This window comes from Podarcis vaucheri (assembly GCF_965113315.1).
Source record: "Podarcis vaucheri genome assembly, chromosome: 12".
In the NCBI taxonomy this organism is placed as follows: Eukaryota; Metazoa; Chordata; class Lepidosauria; order Squamata; family Lacertidae; genus Podarcis; species Podarcis vaucheri.
The window spans coordinates 52,175,503-52,192,015 of NC_138750.1; the positions used below are offsets into that span (position 1 = coordinate 52,175,503).

The 16,513-nt window shown below is 45.4% G+C and overlaps 1 protein-coding gene across 1 annotated transcript in view; it reads left to right on the plus strand.

The window, feature by feature from the left end:
- SHH (sonic hedgehog signaling molecule) overlaps positions 1–16,294 on the plus strand; it is a 32,067-nt gene extending 15,773 nt beyond the window's left edge. The window contains exon 3 of the mRNA XM_082192534.1: positions 14,350–16,294. Coding sequence (XP_082048660.1) covers positions 14,350–15,053 — 704 coding nt within the window. The 3' untranslated portion in view covers positions 15,054–16,294. The remainder of the gene's footprint in view (positions 1–14,349) is intronic.
- Positions 16,295–16,513: the final 219 nt, after the last annotated feature.

Here is a 16,513-nt window from a genome sequence, read left to right on the forward strand (position 1 = left end):
TGACCCAGAAGCTGTATGCCGGCTCCCTCGGCCAATAAAGCGAGATGAGCGCCGCAACCCCAGAGTTGGTCACGACTGGACCTAATGGTCAGGGGTCCCTTTACCTTTACCTTTAATGTGGAATGGTATAATAGTGTTATTCTTATGATGTAATAGTGCTTGCCAGTTCCCTTTGTCTCACTTGTGCACATTCACTAGCTCCAGTGACACGGGGAAAACTCAGCACATATAGCTGTGCCCGTTGCTACATCTCTGTGTTGAGAAAATTAGCTCCTTTTGAAAAATTGTCCTGTCCTTCAGTTACTAGAAGCACAGGACCTCTGATAGGGAACTTTAGGTTTTTATAGCATTTGATCTCCGCTGTAGTCTAGAATACCATGGGCACAAAATAAGTATTGAAAAAGTTGTTCGTTTCTAAGTAAAGGAACCCAAATAGTTTTAGTTTATAAATATTTATTTATAGTCTGCTTATATACAAATGTAAATACAGCATTTCCACCCTATAATTGTTTAAATATGGATCACAAGATAATGATAATGTTAAAATTAGACAACTGGGGGAACTGCAACAAAATCTTGTCCAAGTTTGGAACTAAAAATTCCCATTGATCTCAGAATTTCTATGGCTCTCTCGAACAGGTTCTCACTGAAACTGGTATTTCAGAATTACGTTTTAAATGAAACTTAGATTTGAAGTCTTGCTCGTTTAATCTTAGGCACTACCATTTAATATCAAGGTGCCAAAGTTAAAACTTTTACTCTCACCCCCCCCCAAAAAAACCCTTACTTCTATAATTTCATGTTGTTGCTGTTTTAAATGGAATTAGGAAACCATAGTTTTGATGCCCAAATTGGTGAGATCTGAAATAGGAAAGGGGATCAGGGGCAGATGGGATATGGAGAACCTATTAGGTCTGAGCAACAGATCTTGCTGCAGCTTGCTCCCAGCATGGGCATAGCCAGGATTTATGTGGGGGGGGGGGAGAACCTCAGTCAGTTAAGTATTTTTATTGATTTACTTAATTTAGGGGGGCAGCTGCCCCTCACCCCCTTTTGGCTACGCCCATGCCTCCTAGGTCCAGTTCTAAACCTCTACTTAAGCAAGATTTCTTTTTTAAAGTTTGGTTTCCGCCAGAGGAGTCAAATCAGCTCTAATCCAAGTTTTCAATCTCACCTGCCTTCTGGAGTAAATTATCTCTTAGCCGAGCTACCACCCACAAGGTCAACACAAAAGGAACAATACTACAATAATAAATGGTTTTATAGGGCCTTCGCATCAGGGAAGAATTCGCCCTTTATAGATCTTTCAACAACCATTTCAAGTGCTGTACTCCAAAGCAGCCTTTGCCAACTGGGTGCCCTCCGAAGATGGTTGGACTACAACTCCCATCAGCCCTGGTTTGTAGCATGGAGGGTGCCGTGTTGGTAAGGCCTAAACTGGGTGCCCATACTCATCTTCAGCACCATCCAATTCCATCAGAAGCAAATGGCCCCACCAGGCTCAATCTGGGCATGGAGATTCGGGGCACGCTCAGGATTTGGGAAGGGAGGGGGTAACTTGGGGGGCATGTCACACGAGGTCGTGTGACTGTACAAGGTGGATTTCCCCAGCGCTGGCTTGAATCCCGTCTGCTCCAGCTGGTTTCCAATGGCCGAGCGCTGGTTTCATGACTGAGAATGCGATGAGGAGATTAAAAAACCAAAGCGGTCCAGGCAGAGGAGATTCTCTGAGCCGCCATCTCTGTTTGCAAAAAGTATGATCCCAGAGATTGGAATGCAAAAGAGGCGAGCTGCCCTCGCCCCAAGGCCTGAATGACTGTCAAGAGGGGGAAGGCACCGTATAAGAGACAAGACGGATCGTGGGGGCTGGTGCGGGCGAGGGCGGGGGGCGGGAAGAGAGAGAGACTGAGAGCAAGCTCCTCCATTTCAATTTCAAATACACATCTTGAGTGTTTTGGAAAAGTGTCTTGGTCTGTGCAAATAGCTCTTGGAAGGCCTTTGGTGGGGAGGGGGCAGCAGGGTTGTATAGGGTCTTCTTTTTGCAAAAGTATGCGTGTGTGAATTGGCATAGAGCCCCCCCACACACCTGAACAAATAGGGGGCCTGGGGGGCGGCAGGGTGGAGTGTTGGAAGTGTCCTCTCTTCTGAGAGTGCCTCCCTTTTATTGCACAGATCAGAATGACAATGCTGGCCTTTTATTGGATTTTAATTAGAGAACCCAAATAAGGGCCTGCTCAAAGAAGCAGATTTTCACACCTCCGCCAGCTTGCTGGCATGTTTACTGAGTTGCTACACAACTGGACCTATTCATCAGGCCCCTCCGAGTGTGCAAATAAAGCCTAGGCTGAAGAAGACGGGACTTTGGGGGGAACAGGGGGGGCTGGCGGGGGGTGGAGGGAGGTTGTCTGAAGGTGTCAGGAACTTTTCTTTTCGCTTCCTCGCAAAGGGCATCTTTGCCTCCTCTCCGAAGATTTCTGTTCGGTTCCTTCCCCACCCTCCACGCCCAAGCCTTGGAGATAAAACTGCTAGCCGATCAATACCAATCTGTTTTGTTTTCTTTTTCCTATTTTACCCCTTCCTGAGAAAAGGCATTAGGAAAGGTTCCAAGGGTTGATTTCGAAATGTAATTGCTCAGCCGGCTAGCCACAGAGGGAGCCGAGCCACTGGCTGCCCCGACCCAGCCTGCTTTTAGGAGGAAATTTGCTCTGGAAATAGCCCACTCAGGAAGGAAGAGGGAACTTGAAAGACAGAGAGGGAAGATGGGTTTCAGCATCCTGGCTCCGTTGAAACCCAGCGTGGCACTTGACTTCAGCCAGCTCACACAGCTTATTTTGCAAAACCTCTTGATGTTGGAGGGTGGGACCGTGAGGTCATTTTAGATACTGGACCGAATGGTCATATGGAGAACCCTTGGCAAGATGTATCTGGGAATCTTTCCTTATTGCATCTGAGTGCCTTCCTTCTCACTCAGAGTGAGGCCCTGCACATCCTCCCCAGACACTACACCTGATGTTGAGGTGGGGCAGGATGTCGTTGGACTCCAGCTCCCATCATCCCTGACCATGGACCATGCTGGCTGGTGCTGATGGGAGTTAGGGTCCAATATTAGAGGATGGCATCTTAGCTACCCCTGGGGTAGGACTACCATGATATCTCATGTCTGGAAAGTATGGCAGAAGCACTCAGTTCTACTTTTTCCTTTGAGAGAAAGCTGTGAGGGCAACTTATGCCCACATCCTGCCTTCTGGTGCTGTTTTCTGAGAGCCTGGGGTGTCCAGCGATCTTCAGATGGGTCTTCTTGGCCCACCCTTTGAAACTCTTTGTTGCATTCCAAATGTATACCAGTTTAACTGCAACAGCTTTCCCAGAGGATGGTGAGAATTGTAGTTTTGTGGAGGTACTTGATAGTTCTCTAATTGATACCCATAGTCATCCCTCTTCCCCTTCCTGACTCACCAAGATTTCTGGGGAGATGGAGTAGTCAGTCTAAGACTGCAACACTATGCACACTTACATGGAAACAAAGCCACAAACTTTTGTTTCAAGTCCCAAATTTGCCTGCTTCCCTTCCCTTTAATATTTTTCTGCAGTCTGGATGCACTTGCAAAGTGCAATTCTGGTAAGATCGAAACTACCTGCAACCATGTGCAATTTTTATGTAGATTTGTGACAATGCCACAAATGTGACATGTATCTCAAGTTCTTCAGATACCTACTGAGACCGGTGCCCCTTCCCTTGAAACAGTGTTCCCCACTGAACACCGTTTATATTTATTGGTTTATTAAATTTGTGACTCACTTCCCACAACAAAAAGTCCTGAAGCAATTTACAACACTGTGCAACTTACTTGTGAGTAAACACCTACAGGACTGCACTGTTTGTCTTTGGTTTAGAAAGGTTGCTGCTTCTATGACATTCAAGGATGATGGTACAGTTCTTGGGGTATTAAGTCTTTCATTCCAGTTGACTGAGAAAAGATCTGGCAGCTGCTAACTGTTCCTGAGGCTCCCCTCTGGTGCCTGGCTACCACCTTTCTTCATCTGTCTAAGCCAGTTAACCCACAGCCAAGAGCAGCTTTAAACATAGCAATGAAGCTGGAACCCAGATCTCCTTGGATGGAATGTTCTGACTTGTAATATGACTCCATTTAGATTGCCAGCAGATGGGCTGATCCAGGTGGTTCAGAAACTGTGGTCCATGGACCACCAGTGGTCTGTGAGCTTCATTCAAGTGGTGTGTTTCAACAAGTGGCTACTTGGTTGTGCCAAAGGTTACATCAAAAATGTGGATTTGGAGTTGGGTTTTTTGAAGTAGGAGAGAGAGGCACAGAGGTGTTTAGGAAAGCAGTTCCAGGAATAGGAAATGTTTATGGCACCAGATACATTAAAATTATCATCCTGTGGTGGCCTTTCAAAGAACTACATCCTGGTGCATGTTATATCTGAAAGTCCCAGTGTGTTGGTACTCAATAGTGGCACCATGGAAATGGTATCTCTATGTCATGGGGAAAACACTTGTTTCCAAACAAGTGTGTTTGGGATCATGGCATGCTTTTTATGTTCTTTCTTGTCCAACTCTTGCAACAAACTGAGTGTTGACTTTGAAGTAGGGATGCTTGCTGAGTTCAAATCCTTTTTCATGCATGAACTCTCTGTGTAACCTTGAGGAAGTTCCTCATTCATAAAACTGTAGTATCTGTCACCTTCTTTGGAGATCTGCTTTGACCATGCATAATTACTAAGGAGAACTTGTGATGGACTATTATTACTATTATTATTATTATTCCTGGTCCTATGGGTACTAAGGATTTTTTTTTTTATGTTGTAAAATTGGCCCATGTGAACTATGCTGATCCAAAGCAATGCTATATTGAGGGCACAAGGTTAAGTATCTCCTCCAAGTTTTCTAAGGACCTGGGATTTCATCTCACAATCCCTGGGGGTGGCTGCTGTGTCCTCCGTGAGAGAGTAGCTTGACCCTGGGTGAATTTGGGGTATCTGTAAGCAAAAGAAAGTCCTCAAAGGTTTTTGATCTGAATACAAGTATTCAGCAAGAAACAAAAACCCACATCTGAATCTGAATTTGAAAACTGCTCCTTGTTTGAGCTTGAAAAGCATTTGTTTGAGCTCTGATGTTTAACTTCCTGGGTAGAGTCAGAGACCCACCCAATATGTTTGGTTTCTTCGGAGAAAGGTGTTAAATTGTTTCAGGCAATAAATATGTCCAAGGAAGTTGGTATATTACAGTAGACATGGTATTGGCTGACGTTTATGAGAAGGAATTGAGGCTTCAGGTTCTGGGAGAGACAGAAGACTCTTTATTTTCTTTGTTCTCCTGCCTTTCAGTATTGTCCTGGCTGAAAGAGAATCAGCTCAAGACAAACGTAGTCAGTCAGCTCAAGATGAACACAGTCCGTTTAGCTTGGGCCTGGCCTTATGTTACAAGAGAGTGAAAAGGCTCATGTCCAGGCAAAATGCAAAAACATTCAGTCAAAAATCCCTGCTCCAAAGATCTTGCAGTCTTGATTTGGTGATGCAGAGGACAAGGCAGGCTTGGGGTTGGGGGAAGGACAGGTCACAAAATGACAGACCAGGATAAATAGGGTCTTTATTTCAGAGATGGGTAGGAAGAAATCTTGGTGTGCACACCTTTTAGTGGCTGCATTCATCTTCTCTGAGCTGAGTTATGCCTGTTCAAACTGGGCCAGTAATGAGCCAAATTAAAAGTGTGCGGACATGGGACCTGTGAAGCCATTAGGAGGACCACAGATTTTGTCTGCTGTTTGAAGCAAATCCGAGGGCACAAGGTCCCTCTTCTCCCTGGCAACTGCGTTTCCATAGTAACAGAGTTTCAGTGGCTACTGCAGAGTACAGCTCCCTAGTTTTATACTGCCCCTACATTATTCCAGCAACAGTTGCACAGGTTTTATGTGCATATATATGCTTATAAAATTTATCGTGCACACACGTGCACACACACACACAATGTAAGGGTTGTAGTCAGCTAAGTCCTACTCACTGTAGAACCATTGGCATGACTTAACATGTCTATTGACTTCAGTGTAGGTGGTGCTCATGGATTTGCTTGCTTTGGATGAAACAGAAATATGAGCCCCTACAGTCAATGCTTTTACTGCAGCTACCACACAGCTGCACTCAATGCCTGGTGCAATGATGGTGATAATTTATATCTGGCAGATAAATCTTATAGAGATGGCAAAATGACCCTAGGGTGAGAGTTGCCTTGCTGAGGTCATTTGGCCGGCCACACCTTTTTGCTCTTTTAAGACATTGCAGAGTGGCAAAAGAAAGTTTAGACTATATTTTTGAAAGGTGTGTGTGTGTGCATTGTATAGATACAAATATATAGGATGTGATTTTTACATGTAGACTTCATATATTAGTGGGAGAAGCTGTCTTTTCTCCCAAGTAAGTTCTAGTTTTACACAAGAACAGGAGCATTGCGTGGTACTTAACTTTTAGCAGGACTGGGGCCCTAATCTGCAAAGGTCAGCCCTCTGTCTTGAAGAGTGATCAGAAGATGGTCAATCTGAAAGACTGTCTGCTGCAAAGGTCTTTATATTGTCCCATCAACAGTTTCAGCACCTGAACGGCAGACTAAGCAGGGATGGAGGTCACCTGTCCATGTGCAAATTTTACACTCGTTGGTGTCTTCATTTTTTGTGCTGGCGAATCTCCTCTTCTTTGGTAATGTGTAAATGGCCACCCTAGCAACTTTATATGCATAAAGATTGGATCTGGAATTAAATACAGTGGTACCTCAGGTTACAGACACTTCAGGTTACAGACGCTTCAGGTTACAGACTCCGCTAACCCAGAAACAGTACCTCGGGTTAAGAACTTTGCTTCAGAATGAAAACAGAAATTGTGCAGCGGCAGCGGGAGGCCTCATTAGCTAAAGTGGTACCTCAGGTTAAGAACAGTTTCAGGTTAAGAACGGACCTCCAGAACGAATTAAGTTCTTAACCAGAGGAACCACTGTATACAGATAATAAAAAAATTACCAAAACCAAAGCAAAACAAATCACAGAGACAGACACAGAACCACAAATATATAAATTATATTTTCGCAGTACAGATTTAGCTGATGGAGTGGAGTAGGAGGCACCTATTTAAAGTATGAGTTGTTCTGAAGAATAAAGAGCAAATTTATTTGTTTTTTATCCTCCTGCCTCATCAATCCTCCCTCCCAAACTTCCTTGATTCCAACAGTCACCCATGTATATTATCTGCCACAGGAAGTATGGCAGCAGTATAGTTTTATTTGTTGGGCACTCAGTGGCGTAGTGTGGGTTGTCAGCACCCGGGGCAAGGCAAGTAATTTGCGCCCCCTAACCCGTGGATTTGCGCCCCCTAACCCTAACCCCCAGATGTTGCACCCGGTGCAGCCGGGGGCCCCTGCACCCCCCACGCTACGCCACTGGGGGCCCTGGAAAGGCAAACATGAGTCTTGTGCAAAACCGTGTGTGTGTGTGTGTGTGTAAGTAAGTAATGGACAGCAAGCAGTTGAATAGTCTTCTACTGGAGTCGACAGAAGGGGTTTCTTTAAAGCCTACCGTAATTGCAACAGAGTGGGGCAATTTCAAAGTAGGCCGCAGCTAGCGGGGAAGTGCTTGAAAAAAGTTAGCTACAAAATAAGTCTTCTTTTGAGCATAAATTTCAGTGGGGAAAGGGGTGGGGTTGTGGGTCCCGTGGGCACCAGATGAGGTCTATATAGGCACAGGCCCACCTGCAAGTGCAGCACTGGTGACCCCAGGTTTATAGGATGGATTTTTGCATGTCCAAAGAACTGGTTGTCTGACAGAAGGGGAGAACGGGCAGGGCATATGTGCTCAGCCTGTTTAGGAAGATAAATCTCCTGCATGAACATATTATGGCCTCAGACCCCAGGGTTGGCGGGAAACCTGGCCCAAAGGGTTTGCTCTTGGTCATGGGCCATTCAAGCACGGCAATAGCCAAGGTGAGGCCAGCAGATGGCTGCTCCGGCCAAGGAACGTTCAGAAACAAGCACCCAACCCAGATGTGGTGTGGTGGTTAAAGTGTTGGACTAGGCCCTGGGAGACCAGGGTTCAAATCCTCAGTCCTGAAGCTCACTGGGTGATCTTGGGCCAGTCACTTTCTCTTAGGCCACCCTACCTCACAGAGTTGTTGTGAGGAAAAAATGGAGAGCGGGAAAACCATGTGTGCCACCTTTGAAGAAAGGTGGGATGGAATTCTAATGACGTTTTTAAATTTGTGACATAACAGTTTTTGTTTAAAGATGAGGGCTTCATTTTAGAATGGGAACATTTCTGGTTTAAAAGACAACAACAATAATAATCAGCAGCAACTGGTGCCCTTGATATTGTTCCAAACATTACCCACTTGGCAGACCAAAGCAGCACCCACACAAATGTTTCCTTGGCTCAGGGTGGATTTTTCAAGATCACTATCTACACGCTTGAAGTGTTCATGGAAATTAAAAAAAAATCCCCTTTTGATTTCTGTGAGTGGCATTCAGCTCTGTTTTGTTCAGAGTAGACCTGTTGAAATTCATAGACCTAACTTAGTCATGTTCATTCATTTCAGTGGGTTTAGTTCAGGCATAGGCAAACTCGGCCCTCCAGATGTTTTGGGACTACAATTCCCATTATCCCTGTTTTTGATATGATTCATCATATCCATTCACATGCAACTCTTAATTCAATGATAATAAAATATTAAACTGAGGGAGGGGGAAAATAAATGGATCCCTGGACTTGAAACCCTGTCTATAAACTCTAGCTTAAGTGAGCTGATTTTAGACTCTGGACTTAATGCTCACGTACAGACCCCAACCCCACCCTTTTGATGTGTTTTCCTTCACTTACTGAACTCCAAAACGTGGTGAGTCCTGCTCTCCTACTGAGTAGGGCTCAGGACTTCTGCCTCACGGTTGTTCCCTGACAGCACCATTGCGTAGAAATGTGGCAACCCAACCTTAGAAGCAGAGCTGGATTTAGGTTTGATGAGGCCCTAAGCTACTGAAGGTAATGGGGCCCTTTATATGTCCAGTTGTCCTTTGTCAACAAATTGTCGCTGTTTTTTGTGTTGAATATATGCTATATGGTAATTTATGGACCTAATAGGTATCTAAAGCCATTTGCACATAACAAAATATGTATTTTATCAATGTAATTGTTGAAAAGTCCATGCAGAATGCAAAGTCCATGCAGAATGTAGGCACCCTATATATAGAAATGAGCAAACCAGTGATATTTTAGGGAGCAGGCTAGCAGGCGGAGCCCATTAGTTACATCATAGGAGCCTACACAACACAAAACACTGTTGCTGTATGTAGGCTTTATTTTATTTGTTTTTTAATCTTATATTTTGGAAATGAACATCCAGGTTGTTTTTCCTTTAATTTTTGGGTGGCTCCCAAGAGAGTGGGGCCTTATGTATAGCTTTTTTAGCTTATACGTAAATCCGGCACTGCTTAGAAGGACAGCTGGTTTCACATCCTTGAGTTCAAGCCTGGGATATGAGAGAAATTCAGTTACCTTTTCACTTAAGTTGCCGACAACACCAGAATGCAGCCATCCTTAGAAACGTTTACTTCCCTGAATTTTGCAATGCAGTTCTTCAACCCAAAAATGCGTATATGAAGGGGTGAAGGGCATATATGAAAGAGTTGCTAAAATAGGGAAAATATAAGCATTTTCAAAATGGGCTGGGTAAATGTTATTAATGGGAACACCTGCACCCAAAGATACGAATATTAAAATGCTGGCTAATTTTCACGAGTTGCGAACTGCTGCAGAAACGAGCTGAGCTTAAGAGTGGAAAAACAAGAGACATCAATGAAGCCAAACTGACAGGTCCTCCCTTCCCGAATGAAAACCAATCTGTGTCCCCATCGCACACCTTACACCGGCAACCCCGGGGCAGGTGTCTCCAATGTGCGAACTTTAAAGACAAAAGGGAAAAGGGCAAAACGCTGCCTTGGGTGGGGTTCCCCTCCCCCGCTGCTTTTCATTGTAATCGCTTTGTGTGAGTAGCATCTGGGCAGCTGAGAAAGGGAGAAGAAGGGAGAGCCCCTTAACACTTTCTCTGCTCCTTCTTTCATTCCACTGTGATGCGTGCTAACTTCATAGGTAAGGGAGCAGGTGTATAAACATGCGCGGGTGGGAAAGGAACAAGGCGGGAGGGAGATTAGATTTCAAAGCTTCCTAGCCCGTCCTGGGAAGGAGGCAGGCATGTTTTGCTAGAAACTCCTCGTCTGGCATTATAATGCACCTCCACTCAGCCCGGCATTGTTGCCAACGGTAGGGATTTTCCCAGCATTTAATCTTTTTAAAAAAAGGCGTAGTTGCAAGGCTCAGAGCTACACTCTTGAATCTGGAAGCTGGTCTCCTCTCCCCAGATATGCAGAGGTAGACCATGGCTATTCTGACCCATTTTAATTTAGCTAGTGATTTAGCATCCTCATATTCAGCCCTCCAGCTGTTTTGGGACTACAACTCCCACCATCCCTAGCTAACAGGACCAGTGGTCAGGGATGATGGGAACTGTAGTCCCAAAACAGCTGGAAGGCCAAGTCTGGGGATGCCTGATTTAGCCTGTTCCAATGTACCAGTGAGGATAAAAGCAGGAAGGGCTGTGGTTGTGGCAAGAAGAGTTTTGTGGGAAATGACGGCAGCAAGCTCTGAGAATCAGTAATGTGGCCGCAGCTGGGATTTTCCCAGTATCACCTAGGCACCAAGCATTTAAATACAAAAAGGACAGGCAGGAAATAATCAACCCGAGATATTTAATACCTATGTCCAGCGGTGAGGAGACGAGGCTTTCCTTACGCACGTTCCAAGCACTCCCTTCTTAATTATTCCTCTGGCATTCAAGGCAAGTTCCTGGGCTGATCCCTACTCAAATTAAACCCTGGATTTTCCCTTGCACTTAGGAATGTATTAGAATCATAATTATAAGTAGTGATCTAGGAGCAGACATGGACCCGAGCCAGGAGAAGAGGGAGCTTTGCAGAAGCAGCTCCACTTTGGTGCAAGATTAGCAGCAAGGTGAATAAGCTGCAGGCCAAAGTGAAGGCATCTGCTTGCAGCCCCATTGGCCCATATATACAATATCTTTATTGTCATTGTCCCATGCAGAACAATGAAACTGAAAAACTACATAAAACATTCAAAAACCTCTAAAAACTCTGAAACCCCATTTTAAAATACACTATACTATAGAGACCCCTTATGCTGTGTTTAGAACCAGAATTGCATTTGCGTAGAAACTGTTTCTCAGGTGGCTAGTCCTGGCCTTTATAACCCTATACCTTCTTCCAGAAGGCAGAAGCTGAAAGAGATCATTTCCGGGGTCCGTACTATCCTGCAATATCTCTGCTGCTTTCTTATGGCACCTGACAGCATAGATTTGATCTAAGGTGGGAAGAGTGCACCCAATTATTCTCTGCAGTCTTTACAAGCCTGGACAGCATTGTTTTTCTGCTGACTGTGCAGCTCCCAAACCACACACACAGACCATAATACACTCTCCACAGTGCAATGGTAAAATGCCATCAACAGGTCCCATCACTCTCGTGCTGCAGAGCAGACGTCCTCCCAAAGGCTCCTGCACCTGTTATCTTGCACCCCCCCCCCAAAGAAGCAGCACAGTGCATTTGTTGGAGTCGCACAGAGCCTCTGCCCCAGCCACAAAAGGATGACTGTGCTCTGCTGGAGGGGACTGAATGGCAATACTCTTAGTCAGGGACCATTTTCAGGAAGGAGTAGTGAAGGAGGAGCCAGCCCAATTCTCTTAGTGAGCTGCCAGAAAGCCCTTTTCGTCACAAACGTCAATCCTTCCCAGGGCCAGCTCCAGGTTTGACAGGAGCCCTGAGCAAAACGACAACAGTGGGGCCTCCTGCTGCGTCAGTGTGTCGTGGTGCGCTCTGGTTGTGGTGGCAGCTGCTTCGGGCAATGCTGGGCTGGATCTAGATATGTCCAGAAAGTGTTTCAGGAAATGCGTTGTAAACCTCAAAGTGGGATATATCACGTTGGTGAAAGATGGAACCCCACAGCGCCATCTGGTGTCACGGTGTTACAACGCATATAAAATGCTTTATCTTTACTAATGTAGCAGAGTCCCTGGACGGCTGTATCTAACCACCCTTTGGACTTCCCCCAGTGCTCTAGTCTAGAGCACGGGTGGGGCACCTTTCCTACCAAGTGGTGTGTGGTACCAGAGGCAAAAGTGAGATGAGCAGCCAATGTATCTCTTTCCAGTGCACCATAGGCTGGTTTCTACACAAACTCTCTCTCACACACACCCCTCTCTTTCCTCCATCCTCACCACCAGGAAACACTACTGAGTTCAGGGACACATTCCAGGCAACCACAAACACTCCAGGAGGGTGGGAGACAGGGCTGACCAGAGGGAGAGAGTGTGGCTTGACCTCAGGATCCTCCGGTCATCAGCCAGCGTTCTGTGGCCTCTGACGATGCTCGGTCCTCATTTTTCAAAATATCTATTTTATTGATTTACAGTGGTACCTCGGGTTCCATACGCTTCAGGTTACAGACGCTTCAGATTACAGACTCCACTAACCCAGAAATAGTACCTCGGGTTAAGAACTTTGCTTCATGATTAGAACAGAAATCACGCGGCGGCAGCGGGTGGCCCCATTAGCTAAAGTGGTGCTTCAGGTTAAGAACAGTTTCAGTTTAAGAACGGACCTCCAGAACAATTTAAGTTCTTAACCCGAGGTACCACTGTATCAGAAACATAGAATTGTTGGGGGGGGGTTAGACTCCCCCACTTTTTAGGGTTCTTTCCCTACAGAATTTATGTACTCCTGCAAATATTGGGTACCCCTCACCCCCCAAGCCTGCTGATATTGCCCACTTGCGCTTGGAAAGTTCCATTTTCGGTTTGTAAGAATTGGCTCTCACAGCCTGAGCATCAGAAACTCTTGTTTCTGACTTCGAGGGACAGAAAAGCTTGTAGCCAGGCTATCTTGTAGGAAATATATTCAGCTGTGCTTTGTCGCCATCTTGTTGAGTAATATATTTTTGTTTTAATGCTGTTGTTGTGCTTTATTGGAATATTTGTACCCTGTCTTGGGAAACTTTGCGTTGAAGGGCAGTTTAACAACAACAACAACATTACTACTATTATTCTCATCGCCATCTTACTATTAGAGAAGCCACAGTAGAATTAGTTCTGATGCGTCCAATGTTTATTTTAAATTGAGCCAAATTTGAGAGGGAACTATTGACTTTCGCGCACACTGTATCAGAACAATTGGCTAGAGAGTTACAAAAGCCTGTGTCTCTCAGATCCCTCTTCCTTGTAAATTCCACTGCAGGAATGGGGCTTGAGGGCCACACTTATTCCTGGGCAATTTTTCTGGGGCAACTTGCCAGTGGTGGTCAGAGCAGAGTTAAAAGTCAATGAATGTGAATTTTGCCTTTGTTTGGTAGGCTAGTTTCTACACAAGCCCTCTATCCTCAAGCCATTCAAGCAAAAAGCATTAATGGGGATCAAGGACTCTTTCCAGCCAGGCAAAAACAACCAGGCCGAGTGCAAAGCAGCACCAGTGAGGTGTATGGCCCAGGGCCAGCCCTGATGGCTAGAGGGCTGCATCTGATCTCCAGTGACCAAGTTTCGCCATGCTTTACAACATAATGCAATAAGTTCTGCCGCCACACGGTACACCTCCCACCCCATTCCAGCATGATTGGCTGGCTGGGGTAGGGAAACACACAGGCAGGATGACATCACGTTGCACCATGTGATGTCATAGAAATTGTGTGAAAGGGGGAGCTAGAGAGATACGGGGGGTGGCAGTTTAGTATCCCTGATAACTCCGAGTTTCACTTGTGTTGTTGCTAGATATTGCTTCTTGTTGTCAGGCTTCCAGGAATTGGTTTCCTCCCCCATGGCACTCAGAATGGTGGTTCTCCCGATTAAGGATCCCACCCCCTTCTGTCCTTATTAATTTACGTCACTCCTACATCTTGTAATCTGAGCTTGATAACCCTCTGTACCTTCTGTTCTGCCACTTTCTGAGCTCTCTGTGACTTTGGAGAAGGGGTGTGTGAATGCTGCCCAGAGACTGTGAATCTGTTAACCCTCTCTCTCCCAGTATTTCGTCTCCTAGCTGTTCCCCATCCAGTATTTCCCAGCTTCTGCCTTCTGAACTATGTCCCTCTGCAAACCACTGTTCCAAATCTATACTGTCCTCCTGCTCCTGGTAAGATTCAGGATTGGGATTTCAACAGGTCCCTGACAGTTGTCCCGATTTGTTCTGTTTCTCGTTGGTGCCCTCACTCTCTTCTAACACTCCTTCCCTTCTCCCACCTCCAGAGAACTCAGTGGCGGCCAAATCGGGCGGTTGCTTCCCTGGATCGGCTTGGGTGAACCTGGAGCAAGGAGGCACCAAGCTGGTGAAGGACCTCCACCCTGGAGACCGGGTCCTGGCAGCTGACGTGCAAGGGCAGCTGCTCTACAGCGAGTTCCTCGCCTTCCTGGACCAGGAGGAGCCTCCCGTCCGCAAGCTTTTCTACGTGATCGAGACCCAACGGCCCCGGGCGCGCCTCTTGCTCACGGCGGCTCACCTGCTTTTCGTGGCCCCACCACAGAACCACTCCAAGCCCCAGCCTGTTTTCGCCAGCCGCGTTCAGCCGGGTCAACGCGTCTACGTGCTGGGCAAAGGGAGCCAGACACTGTTGCAGGCCGAGGTGCGCAGCGTGTCCCTGCGGGAAGAGGCTTTGGGTGCCTACGCCCCGCTCACTGCTCAGGGCACTATCCTCATCAATCAGGTGCTGGCGTCGTGCTATGCGGTCATTGAGGAGCATAGCTGGGCCCACTGGGCGTTTGCCCCTTTCCGAGTCACTCACGCTCTCCTGGCAATGCTGTACCCCAGCGGCCTCTCCTCCCCAGTCCTTTTCCCAGCCGCTGCCCTGGACGACGCCCCAGCAGGAGTCCACTGGTATTCCCGCCTCCTCTACCACATTGGCCGCTGGGTATTGGATTCTGAGATGATACACCCACTGGGCATGGCCAGCTGAGGGGGACGGATCTCCACACCCCACCTTGACCTGTCATAAGAACAGAGAATCACCTTATGTAAACTTCTTGGTGTTGTGAGCCACTCTGAGCATGGTTTACCATGGGAAAGCGGCCTGCAAGTGAACAATGACGATGATGAAAATAGTACAAAGGGCGGGGAGGGGAGAAAACTAAGATGAAGAAGGAAAGAAAGAGAATGAAAGACTTTAAAACAATAATAATAATAGTAGGACAGTCCAAAGTAGACTTTAAGGAGCAGGAAGAGCCCAGGAATACCCCCCCCCCAGTTTAGTTGAGAAATATATATATTTTTTATTTGATTTCTATTTTGTTGTCTGTTTGATTGTTTCGTTGTCCTCATCTCCTGGATATTTATTTGTTTGGTATTTTGAAATAGATGTTTTAAAGGATATGAACCCGACCTTCAAGAGCCTTAAATAGTTTCTTTGATAATTTATTATCATGTGAACTGTACACTCAACGGGGAGAAGAAAATTATTTTGCAAGGCCAAGCAAAAGTGCACAGAGTTCTATTTTTCTATGTGTGACACACGTCCAGACTTTCCAAAAGTAAAACTTCTGTCCCTCCCATCTGTACGTTGCTTTGCTCTTCTACAACAGCGAGTCCTGGAACAAACGAAAGACATACTACTCCATAGACAGGGGGGGAGGGGGTCCGTAAATTATATTTTTATACACAGAATTGTAAATTCAATTTTTTTTTAGAGAGAGAGAGATCAATACTTAACAGTCACATTTCATTTTTTTTGAAATAGTGTAAAATATAAGAATATATTATTTTAATTTAAATAGTATCAAATGTAATGTCAGCTTCTGTATTGTTTCTAATTGTCTTTGGAAATATTTTGCTTTGTATAAAAGATAAGAGCCACCCCTTTTCAACCACACTCTTGGAACGCAAGACTGTTACACACACCTTGATTCATCTGCAAAACTCTGGGGAGGTGGGGGAGAAACTCTCTTATTTTTACCTTCAAAATCAAGAAGAAGAAATTTATGAGAAAATATTTTTTAAAAAGCGCACATGTTGGCTATTATGTGACAATGGAGAATAGTTTGTACAGAGGAGGGGGGCAAAGGATGTTTTGCATTAATAAACTGATAAATAACCGCTGTCAATTTACTAAAATGTATTTTTGAATATTTTGTAATAGTTTTAATAGTTTTATAGAAATAAAATGTGCCATGCACAGTCTGGTTAGTATATAATAACAAAGGATTCCTGGTGCATCACATTGTTTTTTTCTTTTTAAACTGTTGTTGAGGTGTTGAGGTAGGAAAATGTGAATATCTGACATCACCATTCCAAGGGCTGCTGATTGGCCAAAGCTCTCTTGCTATTACTTAGTCACCTTCTCAAATAACGTAGTCACCTTTGAACACTCCCGTGGCCATTTTCAGAGCTGTGCTAAAATCTCTGATCTTTAGGTAACTGAGG